Source organism: Semicossyphus pulcher, unplaced genomic scaffold, assembly GCF_022749685.1.
Source record: "Semicossyphus pulcher isolate SPU_LCO1_2020_fin unplaced genomic scaffold, fSemPul1.0.p SCAF_11, whole genome shotgun sequence".
Taxonomy (NCBI): Eukaryota; Metazoa; Chordata; class Actinopteri; order Labriformes; family Labridae; genus Semicossyphus; species Semicossyphus pulcher.
The window spans coordinates 28,860,732-28,884,329 of record NW_027211615.1 but is presented as its reverse complement, the minus strand read 5'-3'; the positions used below and the strand labels follow the sequence as shown (position 1 = coordinate 28,884,329).

The following is a 23,598-nucleotide window of genomic DNA, read 5'->3' as shown; positions in this document are numbered from 1 at the left end:
AATTTCTGTTTATTTACTGGATCTTTCTGTGTGCTCTCAGTGCCTCGTGAGCCTCCTCGTAACCTGAGGGTTTTCAACGCCACCATCTCCTCGCTGACGGTGAAATGGGACGCGGCCCCTGGCCCTGTCCAGAACTACAAGATCACCTACAAACCTGTCACTGGAGGCGAGACTCTCACGGTAAGTTCAACTCCCTTGTACAATATTAAGAAAAACAGGCAACATTTTTGATAGCAATACAGAGTAGTCGTCAGCATATATAGATAACACAGTGTTTTTTTGTTTGTTTTTTAACCTCTCACTCATTGCTATAACAACCACTTTTTTACTATGGCTCTAAAGTAGTTTCTGGTGCATAAACGAGACTATAAGAGTTAATAGCTTTGCACAATTAATCAAATATTCATCCAGATCATGATTTTGTCTTCCCACGATCATAAAAACATGACTGACGGTGATATTGACGTTTAAAATGCTCCACCCGTAGAAAACTCTGCTGCATATCAAATCAAGCGCTCCCTAAACAGCCGCTCCCCCAGGGGGCGATGGAGAGGTTTGGGCTTCACGAGTGGCCGTGTTAACTGGTGACTTTCAGCTGATTGGTCTGAGGTTGTCGTGGTTACAGCAGCTGTTGAGAACAGGACGAGAATACGCAGCTGTCCTCGTGAATGTTTCTCATAACGAGCTCAAAATAAACTTCTGTTACGTCTTTGAAGTGTTGTCTGTCAAACGTGTCATGTCGGCTGCTAAGGCTCAGTCATGTTTTGAACGCTGCTCGTTGTTGCGCTGTAAGAGGAAGAGAGTAAGTCACTCGTTAAGCTGAAACACCGGTCCCCTGAAGCGGCTTGTCATCAGTTGTTTGGAGGTATTTTGGGTTTAGGGCGAGTGATGATAAAGTGATAATCTGGAAGATTTTCATGTCTGTTAAGTCTCTATCGCTAAGTGAAGTAACACAATGGTGACTGAGTCTATGGCCCACTGATGAAAGCCTTTGCATTTGCAGTATATAGTATTATTATGGACTGAGTGTCTGTGGCAAAATTCGTTAGTCAGTGACGTGTTTTCCCCAGCAGTGGTTGGTCTGCCAGAGAGGGTAGGCGGAGCTAAGTGGCTGCTTCTCCGCTCTCTCCAAGTGTTGTGAGTAAACAGTAATCTACTATGGCTGAACAAACAAAGAAAAGATGGATGACTACAGATACAACTTCAACAAGAAGTGAAAATCCAAAGAAGAAGAAACAAACTTGACGCTCAGATGAAGCAAACAGTCTGAAAAGGAAAGCGGAAATCAAGAGTTACAACCGTGACAAAGGGAGCCAACCGTAGACGTCTGGTAAAAGAGGGAAGTGTCCTCCCGCAATTACCGTATATCACCATTAGAGGCACCAAAGAGAACGAAACTGAAATATTCGATATTGAATCTTTAAGCAAGAAAAAAATAACACACAAAGAGAGCATGAAACCTGTGTCTGCGCCGCAAAGCAACACAACTTACTAATACACTACAGGACCGTAAGAGAAATTCGTTATATTGAATAAAGCTGATAAATGTGACAGAAAAGAAACATTTGAGGTGCACTCTCAGTCTAGTAACAGTGTAGTAAGACAAATAGAAATCAATCAACATAAAATGAAATAAAAGGTCAACTAAGAGGTGGAAATGAAACTAAAATAAAAGTATTTATTGATAGATGTTTTGTGTTACTCAAAATGACAGCTGTCAAATTGTCACCTTGTGCATTCCGAATGTAAGATGACTTTGTCAGCTCTACCTTTGTCTTCTTGAAAATAGAATAAAACACAAAAATATATTAAATTCTACCCAAATATAATATTTTTTTTAACACAAGTCCTAGCCATAAAATCTTAGGTAACCAAGCAGCAGGAGTCACATTTAATAGTGTTTTCACATAACACTTGGCTCTTCATTGTATCAGGAGACAGAATCTGGAGCACTCCGCTGACTCTGAACAAAGAGTGACTTTTCACACCCAAACTGACTTCAGTCAGTGAACTGTTGAGGTTTACCAGAAAACACGTCCCACTCTCCCTTCACAACACATCCAACAACACACTGGGTATCATCTGTTTGTCCAGGATTACACCAACAATGATTGAATTCCTCTTTGGGGTGGATTTTTCCTGGTAGTGGTCGAACAGATGGAGGTTTTGTTCCACTGTTTTTTGGGGCGCGGTGCTCCCGTCTCTGCTGCAGTCTGACCAGTGGGAACATCTCCAGCGTGCTGCAGCCACTCGATGACAAATGCATGAATATCTCGATATGATGGATGGCTTTAAATCTGTCAGAAGAGTTTGCTATATTAGTCCCTGTGCACATTTAGAAACAAATCAAGACTGAAAAGTTTGATATGATGGGAAGTTTTCTCACTCTCTGGAGAAACACTTCCAGGATCTCCTAAATGGAAAACAGACAAAGAACTCAGCAGGGAAATAAGTGAAAGGGAAAATACTGTGTCATCCTTTTTAATTATTATAAAATAAATTATTCAAAGTAAAGAGTGTTTGAGTTATTTAGCAATGCCTACTTGAAAGCTCCTGAATCTTAACTTCTTAGAGACGATTTATACCCTCAAAAATAGTCTTAAATTCAAAATCTGTCAAAGTGGAACCAACCGGTGCAGAAAAACACAACAATAACTTTACTTGTCCAAAAAGTCTCTCCACTCAATAAAACAAGATTACAAAAGAGGGCGAAATAAAAGGTAATATAGAAGATTGGAAGAAACTATAAAGACAATTAGAGATACAAATAAAGAACACGTAAAATAAATACAGGTGTTTGCAAAAATACTATAAAATTAGGAGCAAAGCAGAAGGAAATACTCGCTACGTTACTGCGTTTCATCCTGAGTAAAGTGTTAGATTACTTTAGCGTTACCAAAAATTAAACATTGTGTGTTATACTGTCAGGACGGCATGTAGCCTGCTGTACGTCTGCCTCTGAATGTATCAACTCTGCATCGCCTCGTTCACGGCCCATAATCTGTAACTCTGCAGCCTAATAACAGGAATGACAGACGCCGTATAACCTCTACAGCTCTTTATTATGCTAACAGTCTGAAAGTGAACTGGGCAGAGGCACACAGTATTAGGCACAGCTGTTTCCATGACAACAATACAACACAGGCTCTTAGCCCCACCAGTGTTGTGGAGCTGTGTTTAGCTGCAGATGCTTCTTCACGTTTGAAGTCGAGCTCTTCACAGCTGACGAGCACTTCTCCTCCAGACACAGCTTACATTTCACCGTCATGTTGTTCTCGTTCTTTCACCCAAACATTCAGAATAATGTGAATATTTCCACAAAGTAAACGCTGTCCTCTCTGACAGCTCGCTCGCTGAGTTAGCTAGCTACGCATGCGCACTGACACAGCTGTGTTGACCTTCTGCTGCTCCTCAGCTACCTGCCAAGAAGGAGGAGAGAAAAAGAAACAGAGCTTCAGGGAAATACTTTTTATTTTCCAACAGATCACTGATTATGAAAAAGTAACCAAAAAACAGATTGCTTGACTTGCAGAAGTAATGTGTAACGTAACAAAAAAGTAATCAGAGTACTCTAACGGATTACTTTGTAACGTGTTACCCCCAACACTGTCAGTGAGTGATTCAGTGTGTGTGTGTTTGGGGGGGATTCAAAAGATGAAAATGAAATGGACTTCTCTTTCTTCTTTTTAAACCTTTTGAGACACGACAGCTTGAAGGAGTTCAAAAAAGATCCCGGGCCAGAGTTTGACGTTTGCTTCATGACAGCATCCCGCAGCCTGATTGTGTCATTAGACGAGTCCTGCGTTTGGCCTCCTCGCATTCACACTGGATGACTCAACAGTGATCAGAGCTGGAAATAACTTGAAAGGAAACTATGGGCAATATGAAAAGAATCCCAGTGAGTTACACATTTCATTGTGTCTCTGAGATGTTATGACAGAGTTCCCCCAAACAAAGTGTCAGGGCCCAATCATGATGTCAGCAGCTTTGATCCCCTCGCTACGTCAGATGTGTTACCCTGAAGACTGGGAGCATCTGGAGCTGCGCTGTCTTCTGCAGGCTTGTTGATTTTAACATCCGTCATGTGAAGCCAGACAGGATGTTTGTTTGTGCACGGATGAGCTCAAGGTTTCATCACCGCGCTGAATGGGGGACAACAGGAATAGTCCACTTTGGGAATTCTGCAAATACGATGGAAAACTACTGCTGATGCTATCTGATATAACATTATGTATAATGACTTCACAGCCGAGGAGAAGTATAGCTCCACACTGAGGTGGTCTTGCTTTAACTCACAGTGGAATAAATCGTGCAGGACACCCACAGAAACAACAATGTGAGGAATCCCTGTGAGAGTCTGCAGGCTGGAGTTGATTTAAGCTTGAACTGTACCTTTAAATCAACATTATGGAACAACTTTACATCAACTGACAGTTTCATCTTAGCTGAGATCGCTCAGTATGGACATGATGTCAGAGGCAAGGAGTCCAAAGTCCTGATGTTGTGATGGTTCTAAAGATGATCTCTTCAGATGTTCCTGTGGTGTGAGGGATGTTCAGAGTGATTTTACTTGCTTCTTGGAAGAACGTCGTGGCCGCACAGATTTTAGATAAAATTAAACATGTTCAGTATTTACGATCTGATGTCCTGTTGTGTGGGGGGAACCCCGAAGACAGCCGAGCATGCACTCTGTGGATCGTCACGTGGAACCAAACAATAGCTAATCAGGAATCAAGATGACTGAAGAAGGAAGCACAACAACCGCAGCCATGGCTACAAAAGCATTAAGTAACATGTACAGCCCGTGTTCACGCCATCCGCCATGTTTGTTTACTCTAAAGTCTTGTTTGAGCGCCAGAGATTTAGTGAGATTTCCAGCTGTGAGAGTTGAACTCTGGTTGTTGGTGAATGAATGTGTTAGTTTGTGGTGTGCTGTCTGGGTCATATGGTCACACACACACTGTACTTTATTTTGACTCTATCCAACATCCACCGTCCTGCTGCCCCAAATACTCACTAGAGCTCCAAATGTGAAGTAATTCGCCGCTAGAAATAGTCCCCAACAAATTATTTAATATCCCTCGGCTTATAAAAACAAACGAATGAAACTAAATATTTGTTGGTGTTTTTTTAAAGATTTACCTGCTTGGTGGGAACTAATGGGCCTTGAGCCACTGACAGGAAGTCAGAAAGTATTGAGAGTGTATGTTTACATAAGCAACATGAATTGAGTTGGACTTTTAACTTTAAAGAAAGTAGAAAGATAATGCAGTTATTAGTCAGGTTAAACACTCATTTTCACCCAAATTAAACACAATTTAAAAACAGTTTATGGTTTAAAAAATGCCCTCTTGTGCTGATTTGGCATCTGGGATTAATACAGTGTAAAGAAAAGTCCACTTACTGTGTGATCATCCTGAAAGATCATCTCATAAACTAAACACCACAAGTTTGATCCCCCACATCAGTAAACTAACCCGAGCCAGACACTGACTCAGTGCATGTTTCTCATAATACAGCTTCAGCCAAATACCGAAAATAGTGATGTAAATGTGATGTGATACCCGCTGTCATTTATCTCTTAACTACCAGGCAAACTGTTTATACCCTCAGTGAATGTGTTTACAGTGTCGTATCGTTTCCATGAGTTGTTTGCTCTGGATTTCCCCGAGGATTACTGTGATTCCCCTCCAGATAAATACTTAACTCGCTCATGTTTAAATCATTTAAAAAGTTTGCTGACTTTGTCCTCGGAAAACTGCTGGTCTCCAAAACACAATGTGGATTACTGTACATTTGGAGCTTCAGTTTAGTTTTTGGAGACTGGAAAACGCCAGGCGAGAGATGTGGTAACTTTAGCTTTTGTGAACTGAATAACCCCAAACTCGAGGACTATTTCCTGTTTCCATATGCCAACGTTGTCACAGCCAGCGTTAGTTCATTGGCTGCAACATTTATTCATGCGTCTGAAACTTGTCAGCTTTTGAAAGTGGTTATGAGAGTCTAAAGACGACGAGTCACCAAAGAGTCTCACTGCTGACATGTTTCCTGTGAACAGGCTCAGGTTGGAGGGAAGAAGACCACTAATATCCTGCAGAAGCTGGATCCCGACACTCAGTACTCCGTCAGTGTGGCCGCCGTGTACCCGACTGGAGTCAGCAGAGACATCTCTGGAGAAGGACAAACCAGTAAGAGCTAAACGTCACAGGAACATATTTCTCTCTGGGCTGCAGTTTAAAGAGTTTGTCAGTAAATATCTGCCACTGTTGTGTCTGACAATGGTGGAAAAAGAACTCAGATTGTCACATAACAGCGCCCACACCGTTGGAAAAGTACTTTATTACAAGTTCAACATTAAAACATTCAGCTAATTACTCAAGAATTGTTTCTAATTGAAACAAGACATCAAACTGGGACTGAGGGTTTGAAAATTCTCACATTTGTACAAAGTAAATGCACTTGGAAAGCCACTTTTATCATCTGAAAAAAAGTTCATGAGAAATTGATGTTACATAGCTTACACAGGGTAGTGACATAGAGGGAAACAAGAGAAAGTAGCGAGGAAATGGTTTTATTTATGCCCCTGTGAATCGATTACCATAAAGTAACATGAAACTGCAGCTTTCATAGAAATAACAGAGTAAGATGTCAAATCTCCCACAATAGATCCTTGAATAAAGTTTTTTCTGCTCCCTCAGAGCCTCTGGGTGGAGTGAGGAACCTGCAGGTGTTGAACCCCACCATGACCACGCTGAACGTGCGCTGGGAGCCGGCTGAGGGCCGAGTGAAGGAGTACAAAGTTGTTTATGTTCCTGCTGCCGGAGGAGCCGAGAGCATGGTAGGACTGGTAGGAAAACCATGCGGCTGGCACTCTGTTGTTCACCTTCTGTGTTCAGACATGTCTGTTGCTTTTAAATCAGTCAAACATCTCATCCGAAGAATACGTCCAACTATGAATGTTTGTCTTTCTTATTAAGTGACATAACCCCACGCCTCTGCACCTCACCCCAACGTTTCAGCCTGATAATAGTTTATAGTTTCTTGTAAAACAAAGTTGAGTCAGTGCTTGTTGAAAAGCCAACGATGCACAATGTCAGGACATATTTTAAGACAGCTTGTGCCTATCCTTCTTTGTCATAAATCCCTCATGTTAGCCCATTAAAACACTGTTTTCTGCTAGTAGCACACATGACTGGACCGTTAAATGGGGGTTAATTACACTGCTCAAACATTGAAAGCTCATAAAGCTGAGCAACTTTCTATAGTTTGAGCACTTGCATGCTTGTTTCTCTGTCTGTCTGGAATGGAAGCAGCTAAATGGTGTATGTTCTTGTTAAATCAGGAAACGGTGTCTGCAGGCACAACCAACACCATGCTGCGAGGCCTGCAGCCCGACACGCTCTACACCGTGTCTCTGGTGCCGGTTTACGCTGCTGGAGATGGAAAGACGATGTCTGAAAATGGAAAGACAAGTAAGACTGAACGCTGAGCTACACTTAAATTTAAACAACTGATCTTTTACAGGGAGATTCCTTTCAGTGGCATCGTCTCAAATTGAATGGTGTCCTATAGAAAGACAAAAACAACACAGACAAAAATCGTCCATGTACTTTAAACGCAACTGAATTTAAAAAGGTACATTTGATTGAGTAAAAGGTCTAAAAGGCAGGCGTATGTGTGTTAACCAAGCGGCAACCTCCAGTGTGGAAAAATGAAGCCAATGCGGACGTGCAAAAAACTGCAGTTCCTCGAGTGGCCACTTGAGGCTTCAGAAACCAAGAGTGGCAAGTCTGCTTCTCGTTTAGTCTGATAAATATACACCTGCAGTCAGTCACCGTCACAAACAGCATGTCCTCCTGACTGTTGGCGTTTTTCAACCACTCGCTTTTCTGCAGCTCCACCCTCTCATCCAGATTTGGTCACTTCAGGCTCCTGTAAACCAACATGGTGGCCGCCATATTTGGGCTTCAGTTACGCAGTCGAGAAACCAATGGGTGACGTCACGGTGGCTACATCCATTATTCATACAGTCTATAGCGTTAACGTCCCAGCCAAACTGTAATTTGTAGTACCGAGAAGTGCCACAAGGCGGCAATAGATTTCGAGTGCTTTTGGAAAACCATTACGGTCACTAAATTGTCCAAAATTGGCTCCTGCAAATCTTGCACAATAAAAGCCTTGTTAAGAAATGAAGATTAAGATTCAGTCGACTGAAACGTAGGAATATGTTTAATTCGAGAAGCATGCGGTGTGTTGAGTTGACCAAATGTGCTATAAACAAAGGTACTATGAAAAAAGTAATTCCTCTAATATAAGCCTGCTTCAAATACAGGCCTGGTGCCTCTAACTACTTGAGGCAATCCTGTAATGCCAAAGTATAGACCTGATAAATTATCAGCAACCTGAGCTGTCCTCTTGTTCAGGACCCCTGGGAGGAGTGAAGAACCTGGAGGTGACCGACCCCACCATGACCTCTCTCACTGTGAACTGGGAACCTGCTGACGGAGCTGTTCGCCTGTACAAGGTCTTCTTCGTGCCCGTTGCTGGTGGCCTCGAGGAGATGGTGAGATAACGACAAAAACAAATCAGGCTGATGTTCAAGCAGCTGGTTCAAAAGCAACCTATCAGGTGACTTATCATGTCAATTAATATTTGTCATTAATTTTGGATAACAGGAGCAGGTTCCTACTGGCTCCACCTCCATCATCCTCAGGAACCTGTTGCCCGACACGCCGTACACAGTGTCTGTGTTACCAGTCTACCCTGCAAGAGAGGGAAAACGGCAGTCAGAGGAGGGAAAGACACGTAAGTTGTAAAATCAAGTTGGATTGTAACAAAGTTAAAACAGTTTGGAAGTTTAACGACGATCATGTTTCTGCCCCCAGTGCCTCTGGGCGGAGTGGGCAACATGAGGGTGACCAACCCGACCATCACCACTCTGACTGTGACCTGGAATCCTGCTGATGGCAATGTTCAGGGTTACAAAGTCATCTACACTCCTACAGATGGAGGGATGGAGATTGTGGTGAGTTCCTCTTGTTCCCTTGTTTACAGAAAAATATCTCCAATTAAACATGGAACAGAAATTAAGCAAAGTCCGACTTTATGATACAATAAAGAGGGAAAACGTTGAGTAGACTTGAGTTAGCTTCAGTAAGAGCAGGTTTACTTGAGCAGGTCAAGTTAACTGGAGTTGATTTAGAGTTAACCTTAGATGAGGAGAGGTTACTTGAACTGAGTAAGGTAAGTTAACCTGAGGCAAGAAGGGATAACTTGAGTTGAGTCTGATTAATTTGATTTAAGTCGAGTTAAGGTCACCTGAGTCAAGTTGAGTAAGAATAGCTTGAACTGAGTCGTGACATCGTAACCTTAACTAAGTCACGTTAAGTGAATTAGGGGCGGCTGTGTCTCAGTGGTAGAGTCGAGGTCGGAGGTTCGATCCCCAGCTCCCTCAGTCTATATGTCGAAGTGTCCTTGGGCAAGACACTGAACCAAATTGCTCCTGAAGGCATAGCCAACAGGTATGAATGTGATTGACTGATTGACAGTTGAGGTAGCAGCCTCTGCCACCAGTGTGTGAATGTGTGTATGAATGGGTGAATGTGACATGTAGTGTGAAAGCTTTGAGTGGTCTCAAAGACTAGAAGAGCGCTATATGAGTACAGTCCATTTACCGTTGAGGTTGAGTGGGGAGAAGTTAACTTTAGTCGAGTCTAGGTAACTTGGGCTGAGAAGAGTCAAACTGAGTTGGAACAAATAGATGAGTTGAGTTAACTTAAGTTAGGTAGAGTTTAATTGACATTGGACAACTCGAACAAGAATAGTTTGAGCTGTGTGGATAGAAGTGAACCTGGATAAGTTGGAGTTAAGTTCACTTGAGTTGATTGCAGAGAAGTCGAGTTTACTTGCTTCAAGAAATGTTAACTTAGGATGAGTTGAGTTATCGAAGTCAGGATGCTGAAATCAAGTCAAGTAAGTCTTCAGTTGAGTTTAATTGAGTTAGGATTAGTTTAACTAAAATTAGATAAAACCTGAATGTTTGTGATCCCGGTGGATCATTTTTTCTCTTCTACAAGATAAGAGAAATGACTGAGAGGGAATAACTGATTTAATAAAAAAAACAGGATATAAATAAATAAAAGACAAAAACAAACGTAAAACACGAAGTTTAAGTTTGTTCTATCGGACTGTTTAGATTTCTCCGCCTTTAAATGACAGCTCCATTTAAACCAGAGCGCTGACTGCTGACTGTAAGGATTTAAGGAGGCGTTCAGATTGAGATGATCTCTTTTTCCTGCCCTATCTATAAAACAAACACACTTGTTCGTCTCTGAGTCGAGACCAGTGTCTCCTCAACTTGTTTCGAATCTGAGCGCTGTTGGGTTTCACTGCTGGATGACTTTGTGATGCGATGTGGAAAAGGTTCAAGTATCAGATGTTTCTGTTTCTGGAACACCCTCCCTCTGTGACACGCCCCTCTTTGGGTATTTTTACCCTCGATTGAGAAAATGAGATTCTGGGGGAATCTTTGAGTGTTGGCAGTAAAAACAAATAAAACAATCGTGGCTGGGCGAATCCTCAGTTTGAAATGTGGCAGCTTTTGCAGCAGGAGTTAATAAAAAAGCTGTCAGAGTTTGTTTGAATACAAAACGATCAAAGCGCTCAACAGGGATTTAGTGATGTCATGCTTTCTGCCAGCCTAATCCCATCATGCAGCTGTCACACACACAAAAGCACCTTAATCCTTTATCTATGGAGCATCCCTCATCCCTCATGGGGTTTATATTTCTGGAGCTTGAACAGAATAAGTTTCTGCTGTCAGAGCTCATTCAGACAGAGACTGAAACAACAGCTCACGACGCAGCTGACTGATGACTTGGCCGCTCGTGTTCAGAGACACTTCGTTCCTCTCTGCCGATGACATAACTTTTACCACAAATTAGTTTGTCAGAGTAAATTTTACAGACTTTTTTAGCTCCTTTGCCAGAGGAATGTGAACGCTGTTCACGTTGCTTCTTCAGTTCTGAATCAGAACTGTACACGCCCTCGCATTACAGGAATAATTATCGTTTAACTACTAACAACAAACAAGTAAAAAAAGTGACAAATTTTAACCTGGTTAAATGGTTTCTGTGGGAAAATCTTATCATCATTTAGAGACAGTTTCTGCTCTAAAAAACACAAAGATATATTTTTATTTTAGAGTAAAAAAATAGTTTATATGTTGTGAATGTTGCCACGACAACAGCCTAAAACAACAAGCAGTTGAAGTTGGCAGCTAGCGTATAAACCTTCATGCTAAAGGCGAGATCCAAAGGGTGTCGAGTTCACCACGTGTCTGTTTGCAGGAGCAAGTGTCAGAGAGCACCACCAAAACCGTCCTGGAGAAGCTTCTGCCGGACACCCGCTACACCGTCACCGTGGTCCCCGTCTACGCCGAGGGAGACGGACCCAGCCTGACCGACAACGGGAAGACAAGTGAGTATCTGACTCTGTGATCGTGTGCGATTTAAATCAACCTCAACCTGGACCTGCGCCGCGGGCCCTGGTTTAGGTCAGTTGGTAGAGCGGGCGCCCCGTGTACAGAGGCTACAGTCCTCGACGCACTGATCGCAGGTTCGACTCTCTCTGCTGTCATTTGGTGCATGTCGTCCCCCACTCCCTCCTCCCCACATTTCCTGTCTCTCTTCAGCTGTCCTGATATAAAGACGCAAAAAAAGACTGAAAGAAAGTAACCAACGCGAGGACGAAACAGATCATTTCGAGTAAGAGCTGCTTTGGGAGCTTTTATGGCTACTGAAAATAGAGAGAGACAGACTATAAGTCTTAAAATCTTCAGCCAGTTTATCCTGAGGGTGGCCATTTGGCTAATAACTTCCAGTTGAAAAATGTGTCAGTCATTGATGAATTTGGGCCTCAGAGCTTAATGCTAATGGGAAAAAAGGCATTATTTTTATTTATTTCCGAGCTCTCTTATGGTTTAGTTAAATGTCAAGTGTAGTTCGTCTTTTAGGAAGCATTAGTTTCTCTTCGAAGTTTCACTTTATCAGAGGTGCCAGATTTTCTTAGTGTTGTCATTCCCCACATAGAATCAAAGGAGTGAAGAGTGAAAATGTACATGAAGACTCTGCAGAAGCCACCAATGGCTGTTATGGTCCACATATCGCTAGTTGATCATCTTGTTATGGAAAGAAAACACGAGGCAGATTTCAGCTCAGCAGATGACCGGTTTCTGGACAGGATGAGATGCTGAACGGTCTGTGATAAACCGTGATTGAAGTACAGTCTCGTGCTTTGATTAAAGAGGGTAGTTGTTGATTTTGCAGCTTGAATCAGCTGCTACGGTTTCTTGAGAGCAGAGACGCTGCATGCTGGCAGTGCAGGCGCTCCTGACGACATTTTAAGAAACAAGAGGAAAGAAATCAGTTGTTTTCTCGTGACCTAAGGTCGCTTGTCTTTTATTCTTGAGACAAAAGAAATGAAGTCATAATCTTGAGGCATTAAAAAAAAGCATGCACAGCTGTTTCCATAAGAAGCAGTCAGGTTATTTGGTTTGCATCCTCCTCTGGCTGCAAAAACATTCTGCTGTTGATTAATGACTTCAGCTGGGAGCGATTTGATTGACAGAACCAGAAAAATCACTTCCCAGCGGTAACACAAATACATATGGCAGCATCAATGTGAGTAGAAGTGCGTCTGAATCATTGGACCTGAAGGAAAAGTGAACAACAAAACATCTATTTTCTCGCCGTCCAGCATCTGAACTAACGACCCCCAGGACACCAGTAACCTCTGACTAGACAGCAGCTGTGTGACGCTCCCATCCAAGCTCTGAATTCATCTTCCTGTTTCGTGTCTCCGCTCAGGGCCGCTGGGTTTCGTGAAGAACCTGCAGGTGACCGATCCCACCACCAGCACCCTGAACGTCCGCTGGGAGCCGGCAGAGGGAAACGTGCGCGAGTACATCGTCATCTGGGTGCCCGCTGCTGGAGGAGAGCAGGAAGTGGTAAGACTGCTTCTACGCTCCGCAGATCTTACATCACCAGACAGTTCCTGAGATGATTTCATCTTCACTGAAAGCTTTGATGGCAGAGGAGGAGGCAGAACTCGGCCAGCTTTATGTAACTGTGAAATATTTCAGATGTTCCAGATGTTGGATTTTTACCAGAAGCTTCATCCATGCTTCGTTAGTGTCCTGGTTTTTATGGCTGCCTGAAAAGGGAAATGAGATGTTTGTTTTAATTCAAACCACTTTAAACAAGAAGTTTAGCTGCCTTTAAGTAAAGTGATTGTTCGGCTTCAGTTAGAAGAGACAAATTAACCTTAATTTAAACCAAAAAGAAGAAAAATCCTCCTTTTCTGTCCCTCCGTGAAAGAACATTATCTTTTATTAAGGTAATTGCAACTTCTTTTATAGTAGTTTCCTTCTACTATTAATCTTTTGAGAGATTTAGGTCCAAATTGATTGAATTAAAAGGCTTTTTTTAGCATGGAAAGTTTCAAAGACAATGTTGCAAACGCATCTAAATACATCTTATATTCTGCAAACTAACAGATGCTGCTGTGCTGTATGCTCGTATCCTCATGATGGATACTGAAAATAAACAAACCTGCATTACAGACAAACCATAAACAAAACTACTTTAAATCAGTGGCTTCAGCTGTTTTGTTTTGTGGATGGAGGCTTATCCAACAAACAACCATCCTGAAGTCGTGGCTGACGACTTTATTAAGTGTGTTATGCACTTGGGTGGATGTCCAGAGAAGATTCATGTGCAATTTATGACTTTATAATGTTTCTTTTTCTTTGCTCCAACAAATTATCTGTTCCTCCTGTAAATTTAGTTTTCACCCCCGCTCGCTCCAAGAAAGTTAGGGCTGCTAAAGCACAAATATGAGTCCTTCTTTCTGAAGAGTAAACTACACAGCAGCTCATTCCTGATACATTCTGGGTCAGATCTGCTTCTAACTCAGTGTGAGTGGAACCAGAGCCAAACTGGAGCAGAACGGAGCGGAACAAAGAGCACTGGTCAAACTTTAAAAGCATATCTGCTTTGTGTTTAATCCCAAATCGTTCCACCGTCTCTCGCTCCCTGCTTGCACCACATGTACGGCCAATTATTTCAGAAGCTTTTGTGAGAAATGTTAAAAGGTTTTCAGCTGATTTACAAACGCTACTGACAAGTTGTGGATGTGTTTGGCTGTTTATATTGTCCCAACATGAGAAGAATTACCTGAAGGAGCAGGTGTTTCTTTGTCTTCTTCCTCATCTGACTCTTCTTCTTCTGAACTTTCGGAGCAAATTTGGCCTCAAATTTAAGTTTTCGTCAACAGACGTGGAGCGCTGCCAGTGGCGTGAGATGATTAACGTTGTTTTCACGGCTGTTTCGTACAAGAAATGTATTTTCTGATGCTGAAAAGAAACAAAAAATGTTGAGTTACCTAAAGATGAAAACCTCTGGATGATGCTGCCTCCTTTAAATCTCCATGTAGCTAATAGAAAACATTTGGCAGTGTTGTGCGAGGGTTTTACATTTCCAACTGTTTCCCATAAAGCAGTGACAGTATCTCGAGGGTCCATTTCATTGTGATTTGGTTTAAGAAATGTCGTGAAATCGGATCATTTGTTTGGAAACAACTTCAGTTATCTCATCTCTCTGGCTGATTTTAGGATTCACTATTAGATTAGAATTTATATCATGCAGAGGGAGACGTGCACTCGCTCCCGCTGCCAGTTTGGTGGTTAGCTCGAAGGCCTGGACGGTCCCCGGACAGTTTTTGAAGTGGAAGCTTTCTGCGTTAATCCGACTTTATCTCCGAGCGTCTACTGTTCCTGTTACTGAGCCGCACACAGACAGTTACTGACTGAAGCTGCGTCCAAGAAAACTGGGCTCACAGAACATTAAAGTGTAACATCGTTCGGTCTGAGAGTCTTTCTGCGGCTGCCAAACTCCTCTTTTCCTCCTAACGTCTTTTCTAAGAACCCTCCAGTTCACCCAGTTCAAAGTTATTTCTCTTCTCCTCCACCAGGACCAGGTGTCTGGGACCTCCACCTCCACCGTCCTGAAGAACCTGGAGCCGAACACCGAGTACACCGTCTCCTTGGTGCCGGTCTACCATGAGATGGAGGGCAAATCTCAGTCTGCAAACGGGAAGACAAGTGAGTTCAGGCGGGTCTGTGGAGTGATTTGAGCCAGAAGTCGTTTCACTCGATGTGGAAAAGTTTATTGTCCACATGGGCCGATAACTTTCTGCAGCTCCACAAGCTCTTATAAAGCTCCATCAAATATTAAAACAGCAGTGAAATAAGACACAAATGAGACAGAAACATAAAAATAGTTCAAGCAGGTTTTAAGAGACTTTTTTGAAACAGTAACTTCAGAGTCTTTTTTTCCATCACTGAAATTGTTTTGGATTTACCTGCAAGATAAACACTTGAATTTAAAACTGCAGACTTCCTGTTGGTTGCACGGCGTGGACCCAATAGGCTTTCTTGTAAGTCTGCAGGTGTTGCATGTACCTGTAACTATCTACATCTATAACTTTGTCCTGTTTGTGTCCCCGAGAGAAGACCAGATAATAATACATCTTGTTCCAGCTGCAGACTGAACCATGAAAACGTCAAATTATTGACACGCAGGGCTTAATTCATGTTGATGGCAGGCGGTGCTTTGACTAAAGATGGATATTATCATGTAGAAGTGTTAAGGCCAGGACTGTAATCATACATTTAATGTTTGTGGAAGATTCAACCTTCAATAATTCAGTTACAACAACTTAGACAGACAGATACTTTATTGACCCTGAGAGCAACACCTGCCCTTTGTTAAACCTGCAAAATCTTTGACAAGACTTGTAAATAAGAGACGCTGCTAAAGGTACAGTGTAAATTTAACCGTGAGAAGCAGAGTCAGTGCAAACAGTAAGGTTCACATGTGCATATTTATAACCACATAACTTATTGTTGTGGTATCTGAGAGACAGAGGTGTGATGTATTCAAGAATTGAGAGCTGTCTCTGTGATCCACATGTGCACTGGGTGCTGTTAGACCAATTGGGTGAACTGACTGTGGCGGCTTCTACGTTAAACTTTGTAGTTTGTTAAAGGCAGGAAAATATTCTGTACAGCTTTATTACATTGTTAATAACTGCGTTACCAAATGTTGAGTTACATAATAATGACTGGCTCAAACCAACTATGAGTTACACTCCATGAAACCTTGAGAAGTGGGTTATGACTTAGCTCAACAGTAAATGTCCTCACAGCGCTCCCTAAAAATAGACAGAAACACAGAACGAACTCATCATCAAAGATCCATTAGCTCTAATCGAGTACTCCTTCCTCTCAGATCCTTTGGGTGGAGTGAAGAACTTGCAGGTGATCGACCCGACCATCAACACTCTGACGGCCCGCTGGGATCCAGCGGTCGGAAATGTCCGCAGCTACAAGGTCTTCTACGCAGCTGAACCGGGAGGCGAAGAACGGATGGTAGGAACTGTTTTATTTAAGTCGGGATGTAATAAACTGTCAGAAGCCTTGAACAGTTCCAATCCAGCTCCACCTCTGTTTAGACATTCCCACCTTTATCTGATGAAGTCGTGATCGTGCTGACAGATGTTTTAACATTTCCCTGAACAGGAGGAGGTGTCGGGAGGCACCACCAGCACCACCCTCAGGAACCTGGAGTCTGACACCGTCTACAATGTGGCCGTTGTTCCTATCTACCCAGACGTGGAGGGCATACGACAGGCGGAGAAGGGGAAGACAAGTGAGTGACTCAGCGTCCTGACTCATGAGGATGTTGCAGCAGTTAACAGAGTATGTGTGTGTTTAGTTCCAGAGAGAGTCAAATAATCAAAGCTGACATGTTCCTGTTTGCCCAGATAGGACCAAGACTAACTTGTAAACCAACTTTCACAAACTACGGCTGCACAATCAATCCAATATTAATCCCGTCACAACTTTGTCTTCCCTCGATTAAATAAACGTGACTGACGGTGATGTTGACGTTTAAAATGCTCCGCCCGTATAAAACTCTGCTGCATATCAAATCAAGCGCTCCCTAAACTAACAGCCCCTCCCCTACGGGGCGATGGAGAGGTTTGGGGGAGCTGGCATGACATGTGATGAGCGCCTACCTCACAGCGGCAGTTTGGAGTGGAAGAGTAAACAACAGAGACGGTCGGAGAAACTAAAGTCCCCTCAGCCAACAAAGTTTAATTATCTTAGTCAAAACTTCCCGTCTCTCGTGCACCGGCTGAAGATAAACTCTTGGCTCATTTTGGTAAAGATTTATGACATCTCTCTTTACTGGTAAAAAATACAGTTTCAAAGAATGATACTAGTTCTAGTCCATTAACGACACACTGAAATGTCATCTTTGCTTCATTAACAAAATGTTTTCCTCATTGAAACACAACGTTGGAGCGTGACATAATGCATGGAGGATCTTTGTAGAGCAGAGGGGTGTCTGCTGGGTAAAGCGAAGCAGAGGGTGGCGTTAGTTCAAGAACTCTAAATGGCATTAATGGTGGGATTTAGAGAGTCCTCGGGTACATGTTGATTCGATTATTTGATTGTTCTACGCTCCTCGCTTCAGATGATGCCTGAGAGGAAAGTTTCATTTCATTACGTCTGTGATTTTCTTCTTTCATAAGTGACAGACTTTGCTGTAAGCGGGGGGGACATGGATGCAGTTTAGAGAACTTAAATGTGCCATTGTTCACCGCCCTGGAAGTTAGCGTCCTTATTCCATCGTCTATTCTAAACTGGACCAAAAGATCCAAAGGATGCTAAACATTTTCAGATTGACTTCAGACCGTCCAGAGGCGATCGTGCAGTTTGTCCTGGTTCTGTAATCTCTCTCTGTTGGTGCATTCAAGGGCAATCCGACATCTTAAGAACCGATGTTTTATGGCGACTATAAAAGTCCCATTATTCTTGTCATGCCATTGATGTTTCTGATTTATTTATTTATTGTTTTCATTTGGGTTTTTATGTAACTCAGCGCGACTCAAAGGCTCAGAGGACAAAGCAAAACAACAGCAGGGGTTATGGATTTAAGCTGTGGATGAGCCTTGTGCTCGTCCCTTCAGTTACATTTCTGTTCTCTGTGACAGATGAGGTCGTTACAAGCTTCAATTCAGGAGAAGATGGGGTCAAAGCCAACAAAGATCCTCGTCCAGACTTGAACCGTGGTCCAACTGGTTAGCATGGTGATACAGATTCAGCACCATACCTGCAGCCTTTAATCCCACATGCTCTTTATTTAACCAATTTTCTGCGTCCTTGCTGATACACAACAAATGGGAGTTACCGGTGTAAACATTCCTTGAATACCTGGCCTTTGTTGTGTGATGTAGCTCCACTGCTTCCTCTCCCTGAAGCTTTATAAGCTTCAAATTTTTTAAAAGCCAACACTCAACCAATTCGTCTCGATTAGCCTGGAATGTCTCCGTACATTTTTGATTTCCAGGGGCGTAATCAACCGGCGTAGACCAATGATTGTATATACAGATGGGCGACACGTCTCCATCTACTCTCATTGTACAAAACTGAAGCAGAAATACCCCCGAGGTGGGCACTGCCATCTTTCGCTGGTGACGTTTTTTGGAGCCTGTGCAGTAGAGCTCGACAGGTGGAGCCGCTGTAGCCACATCCACTAACTAAAACAGACTTAACTTACCGGGAGGAAAAAAGCAACAAAGATCCGGCACGTCTGCGTGTTTAACAGCAGAAGAGCCTCTTGTGTCGGTCTGAAGCAGATATACACGCTCAATGACTGCAGTGTTAGTTACGCCTCCTCTCGCCGCTCCTCCTCTACTCTGCTACTCGTAATTTACATAAATGCTTCAGTGAATGAACCCGCCCCATAATAGGAGTCTCCATGTTCTCCACCTGCATGCATGGGTTCCCTCCGGGTACTCCGGCTTCCTCCCACAGTCCAAACACATGCTCGTTAGGCTCATCGGTGACTCTAAATTGCCCGAATGTGAGTGTGAAAGGTTGTCTGTCTGTATGTGTCAGCCCTGTGATTGACTGGTGGTCAGTCCAGGTGTAACCCTGCTTCTCGCCCAATGACAGCTGGGATCGGCTCCAGCCTCCTGCGACCCTGAACAGGATAAGCGGTATAGTTGATGGATGGATGGATTTGGAGGTTTTGGTTTTAATCTGGAGCTTTAAGAAGCAAAAACTGTTACAGAAAACATGACTGATGTATTCCTGACATGATTTCGGTGCATATAAATGTAATCTTTTCAGAGGCGGACTTGTGGATGTTCTTGATTCCCCCTCTACCACACTACAATAACATACCTCCAGAGAACTGAACTAAACCCGCTGTCTGCCTGCAAGACAGGAAGTTATCTCAATTAACCTCATTTTGTTCTAAATCAGCTACAATAAACCAGAAAACCACCAGCTCGGTCCTTAAAGACAGAACGCAGATTTTGTATGTGGCTCACAAAAGAAGATAATGAATGCCAGAAAGTTTAGGCATCTTCCCCGACTCTGCTACATCTGGACACTCCTGATGTGGTTACCCACCCATCTGCTGCACCCTGCAGGATTAAACAAATGCAGAGGATTATCTCAGCAGTGAACTGTTAATAGACATTCTTTTAGGTAAAAAAAACTAAAGGAGGAAGTTTTTGCTTCATTGAACTCCAGAAATGTCAGACAGACAGGAAACACAAAGACACTCCTCTGTGATTGACAACCTCCCTGATGTTGAGACATCTGGATGGTCCTGATGGATCCCACCCAGCCTGCGCTCCCTGCAGCATAAAGCCAACACTCTGTCTCTTATGTCTCTTTCAGAGCCTCTCGGTGGAGTGAAGAATCTCCAGGTGACCGACCCCACCACCAACTCCCTCAGGGTCCGCTGGGAGCCGGCCGAGGGCGACGTCAGGCAGTACCAGATCATCTACGTCCCTGCCGGCGGAGGAAGCGAGAGCATGGTCGGTTTTCTGTTCAGCTAATGACATTAATAACGAAAATCTAATTTATTTAAGCCAACAAATAATACTGTAGCTAAATTTAATGCAAAGCTGTTTCACAAATAATGTTTGGTCTTCACTGTTTGTATTGATGCCTGCATCGCTAGCTAGCACCTACAGAGTCCGTCAGTATCCCACTAAACCTTCATTTATCTAGCTGCTGAAACAATCTCCAGGTCCTAACCCAGCATGAGACGAGAAGTCGTTAACGTGCTCGATAAAATGTCATTTTCTGTCATTTCGTCCTCTCCAGACTCAGGTGTCAGGAATGTCGACCAACACGGTGCTGAGAGAGCTGAAGCCGGACACCGAGTACAAAGTGACGCTGGTGCCCATTTACTCTGACGTGGAGGGACAACGCTCGTCTGAGAACGGGAAGACAAGTGAGTTCAGCCGGAGCACAGCAGCTAAAACCCCCTCCTGGTTTGTTTGAAGCTCGGGCAAACAGACTGCAGAGAATCCACCCACCAAGTCTTAAAATCAAGACTCCATACTCGTTTTAAATACTGACTGTAGCACAAAAATCTTGGTGTGAATTGATATTTCTGTCTTTGCATAGAAATGGTCTTATTTGTGCCAGAAAGGTGGAATTTTAAAGGAAATACTTCCTGCCTTAGGTTTGTCTTTGCACAATAAATATGACAAATGTAGTGTGTTTTAAAGTGTTACAAAGCACCCACAAGATACTTTTGGTGCAATGACAGAAGTGAAGACAATAAAAGAAAAGTACTTTGAAGGTCAGCAGATGTCACACAGCAGCCTTGTTGAACCCCCCCGAAGCAGTAAACTTCACCCATCTGCTGCTCCGTCAGGGTCAAAGACGGAGTAATTTGTGGCTGCCGCTCCGACTCGACTGTAACTCAAACAGGAAACTGACGATCATGTAATGGCTCTGTGTTGTGTTTCCAGGGGCTCTGGGCGGAGTGAAGAATCTGCAGGTCACTGATCCCACCACCAGCTCCCTGAAGGTGCGCTGGGAGCCGGCGGAGGGCAACGTCCGCCAGTATCGCATCTTCTATGTTCCTGCATCCGGAGGAGCCGAGGACATGGTGAGACATCAGACCCACTTCCTGTGCTTCGTCACAGGACCTTTACTCTGTATATTCTGATGTGTGAGTTTTAAAGCATCTCTAATTCTACATGCTAAGTATAGCCATCATACATGTGACTGAGGTCAGTCCTAAAATATATTATTTAAGAACATTTATTTATTTGTTCCTTCGGGCAGCTGACATCCAGATAAACCATTAGTACTGCACGTTGCCTGGAATGACTCTACTGAGGGTCTGTCTGTCCAACAATTTGGTTCAGACTGAAATATTTCAATATCCGTATTTAATTGTTGAAGTTTGTGGACATTCATGATTTCAGACGAGCAACATGATGCTTCCCAATGACTTAATCCTCTGACTTTTCATGTAGCTCAGTCTTTGGTTAACGGTTTGCTTTTTGTATTTTTTGCTGGGATCACAAACAGGAAATGAAAAAAACGGGACGCTGGCTAATTGGATTTTAACTTTTAATTTGTCCAATTTGTGTGAATTTCTTTGTGTGTTATGATGCACTGTCTTGATGCAGCAGTGCCTAGATCAAAAAGTGGCCGATGGTTGTTTAATAAGAAATGTTAGCATGCTAACATGCTAATGTCCATCATCGCATGGTCAAGTTGTGGTGCAGGACTCCTCCGTCACAAACTCAGTGTCAGAAAAGGCTCATGTGTTTTTCCCGCAGCCTGTCTGAAGAACTTCCATCTCTGCATATTTACGTTGTTGTTGTCTTTTTTGCATGACGCAGAAGACACTTTCAAAGGAGCGACTGAAGCATCCAGACTCAGACGCATCCGTATAATCCAATTAGGCTCACATTTCAGACCGGCTCTAATGTGGCCTGGTTCTGATTTGAAAAATCACATTCATGTTGTTTTTTGCTTTCCAGACTTGCAAAAATCAATCTGGATACAATCTGAATATGCAAAAAAAAACCAACCCAAAAACAGTTTGAACTGGCAGTCTGCACCAGGCCTTCGTCTTATTAGTGTTTGGCAGAATAAACTGTATGTGCTAGAAGATAATTATCTAATGCAAAGTGAAGTTATGCCCCAACTGCACTGGGAGTCGTAAATTTTGTCCTTGGAAGTCATGAAAGTCTGCGTTCTTAAGCAAAATAGTGAAAGAAACTCATACTTCAGGAATCTTATGGCCAAGTGAGATTTGGTAGTAATCATATCATTTAAGAAGTCTTTAGTGTGTGAAGGGAACTTTCTTTGAAATCCCAGCGATCATATCTCCACTTCTACCTTCGGAAAGGATTTATTGTGCCTGTAAAATTCCTGAAATTCCTTATTCCTGAAACATACTAATGAGATCTTCCTCATATCAGAACAGTCTTATTTTTCTCCTACAGTAAACCTGCGATTATGTTAACTATGTAATAATCCTGTTTGTGTGTGTCTGTGTGAACAGGAGCAGGTGTCAGGCGGCACCACCAACACCGTACTGAGGAGCCTGCTGTCAGACACTCCCTACACTGTGACTGTGGTCCCAGTTTACCCGGAGGGAGAAGGTCTGCGCCAGTCCGACAAAGGAAAGACACGTAAGTCCTCACACCGTCTGATCGGACCTCAGTGTTTGTCTGACACTCTGCAGCTGATGAGCCCAGTTTGTTTCTGATCAGTGTGAAGAGCAATGATTTCACAACATCCTTCCACGTTCCCAACATCTGCTTTTAGAAAGCAACTATTGGAAATGCAAAACATTTAATAAATCTAGTCCTGTGCAGAGACGATGCTTTTGGTCCAAGAATAAAATAATCCTCATCTTTGAAGCCTTTTCTCTCCTAAAAGAGAAACACGATCTGCTTCCATTAGAGAGGGACGTAAATCCACCGTTTGTTTTATTTAGTCCAAATATGTTTTCATGTGCAGTTAATTCCTCACATCCATCACATCCTCAAAGGCTCCCGTTAGGCTGCTCATTTTTCAGACTCTTTTAGCTCCTCTTGGTGGAGTTCTGACACCGTTTCTTTTGCTGTTGCCAGATAATCCATTCTGCAACCCATTTCTGCATGAAGAACTCTTAACGACTAATTGGTACAAAGAGTTTTGGAATGTCTCCTGTGTATTGTGTCAGCTGGCAGCCGTGAAACAGGGTGTAATGTCTGCAACATAATCCTTGGGGGCAAATGTGCCAGATAAAATCAGGTCCTCTAAAAGTTCTTCTTTGTGCCACTGAAACTCAGATTGTTATTCTAAGTGTTTGGCAACATTACAGAAATGATCTCTTCAGAGATAGACCTTGTTGTTACAGAGGAAGATGATATTTTTAACCAGAAACAGATGTTACATTGCGCTCTTCAAAGCCGCCAGACTCCATTGAAGAAATCGGGTATTTTACCTTTCAGTACACCAACAAGTTGCCCGTCTACCGCTCCCTGGATTGGTTATTTTGTTGATCTCACAAACGTTGTGTTGGATCCAAACTAACCGTTTAAACACCAAATTCACACAAAAACACAAACAAGCGAACTTTTCGAGGCAGTGGTTGACCAGCAGCTCCTGTGTTCTGGGAAGTTAAATTACTGTTTTTTTCAGTGGAGTCTGGT

The 23,598-nt window shown here is 42.9% G+C and overlaps 1 protein-coding gene across 1 annotated transcript in view; it reads left to right on the top strand.

The window, feature by feature from the left end:
• col12a1b (collagen, type XII, alpha 1b) overlaps positions 1-23,598 on the top strand; it is a 128,377-nt gene that overhangs the window by 59,646 nt on the left and 45,133 nt on the right. The window contains exons 31-46 of the mRNA XM_069657266.1: positions 41-180; positions 6,059-6,188; positions 6,699-6,838; positions 7,343-7,472; positions 8,424-8,563; positions 8,676-8,805; positions 8,886-9,025; positions 11,349-11,478; positions 12,867-13,006; positions 15,031-15,160; positions 16,350-16,489; positions 16,640-16,769; positions 19,820-19,959; positions 20,252-20,381; positions 20,908-21,047; positions 22,461-22,590. Coding sequence (XP_069513367.1) covers positions 41-180; positions 6,059-6,188; positions 6,699-6,838; positions 7,343-7,472; positions 8,424-8,563; positions 8,676-8,805; positions 8,886-9,025; positions 11,349-11,478; positions 12,867-13,006; positions 15,031-15,160; positions 16,350-16,489; positions 16,640-16,769; positions 19,820-19,959; positions 20,252-20,381; positions 20,908-21,047; positions 22,461-22,590 — 2,160 coding nt within the window. The remainder of the gene's footprint in view (positions 1-40; positions 181-6,058; positions 6,189-6,698; positions 6,839-7,342; positions 7,473-8,423; positions 8,564-8,675; positions 8,806-8,885; positions 9,026-11,348; positions 11,479-12,866; positions 13,007-15,030; positions 15,161-16,349; positions 16,490-16,639; positions 16,770-19,819; positions 19,960-20,251; positions 20,382-20,907; positions 21,048-22,460; positions 22,591-23,598) is intronic.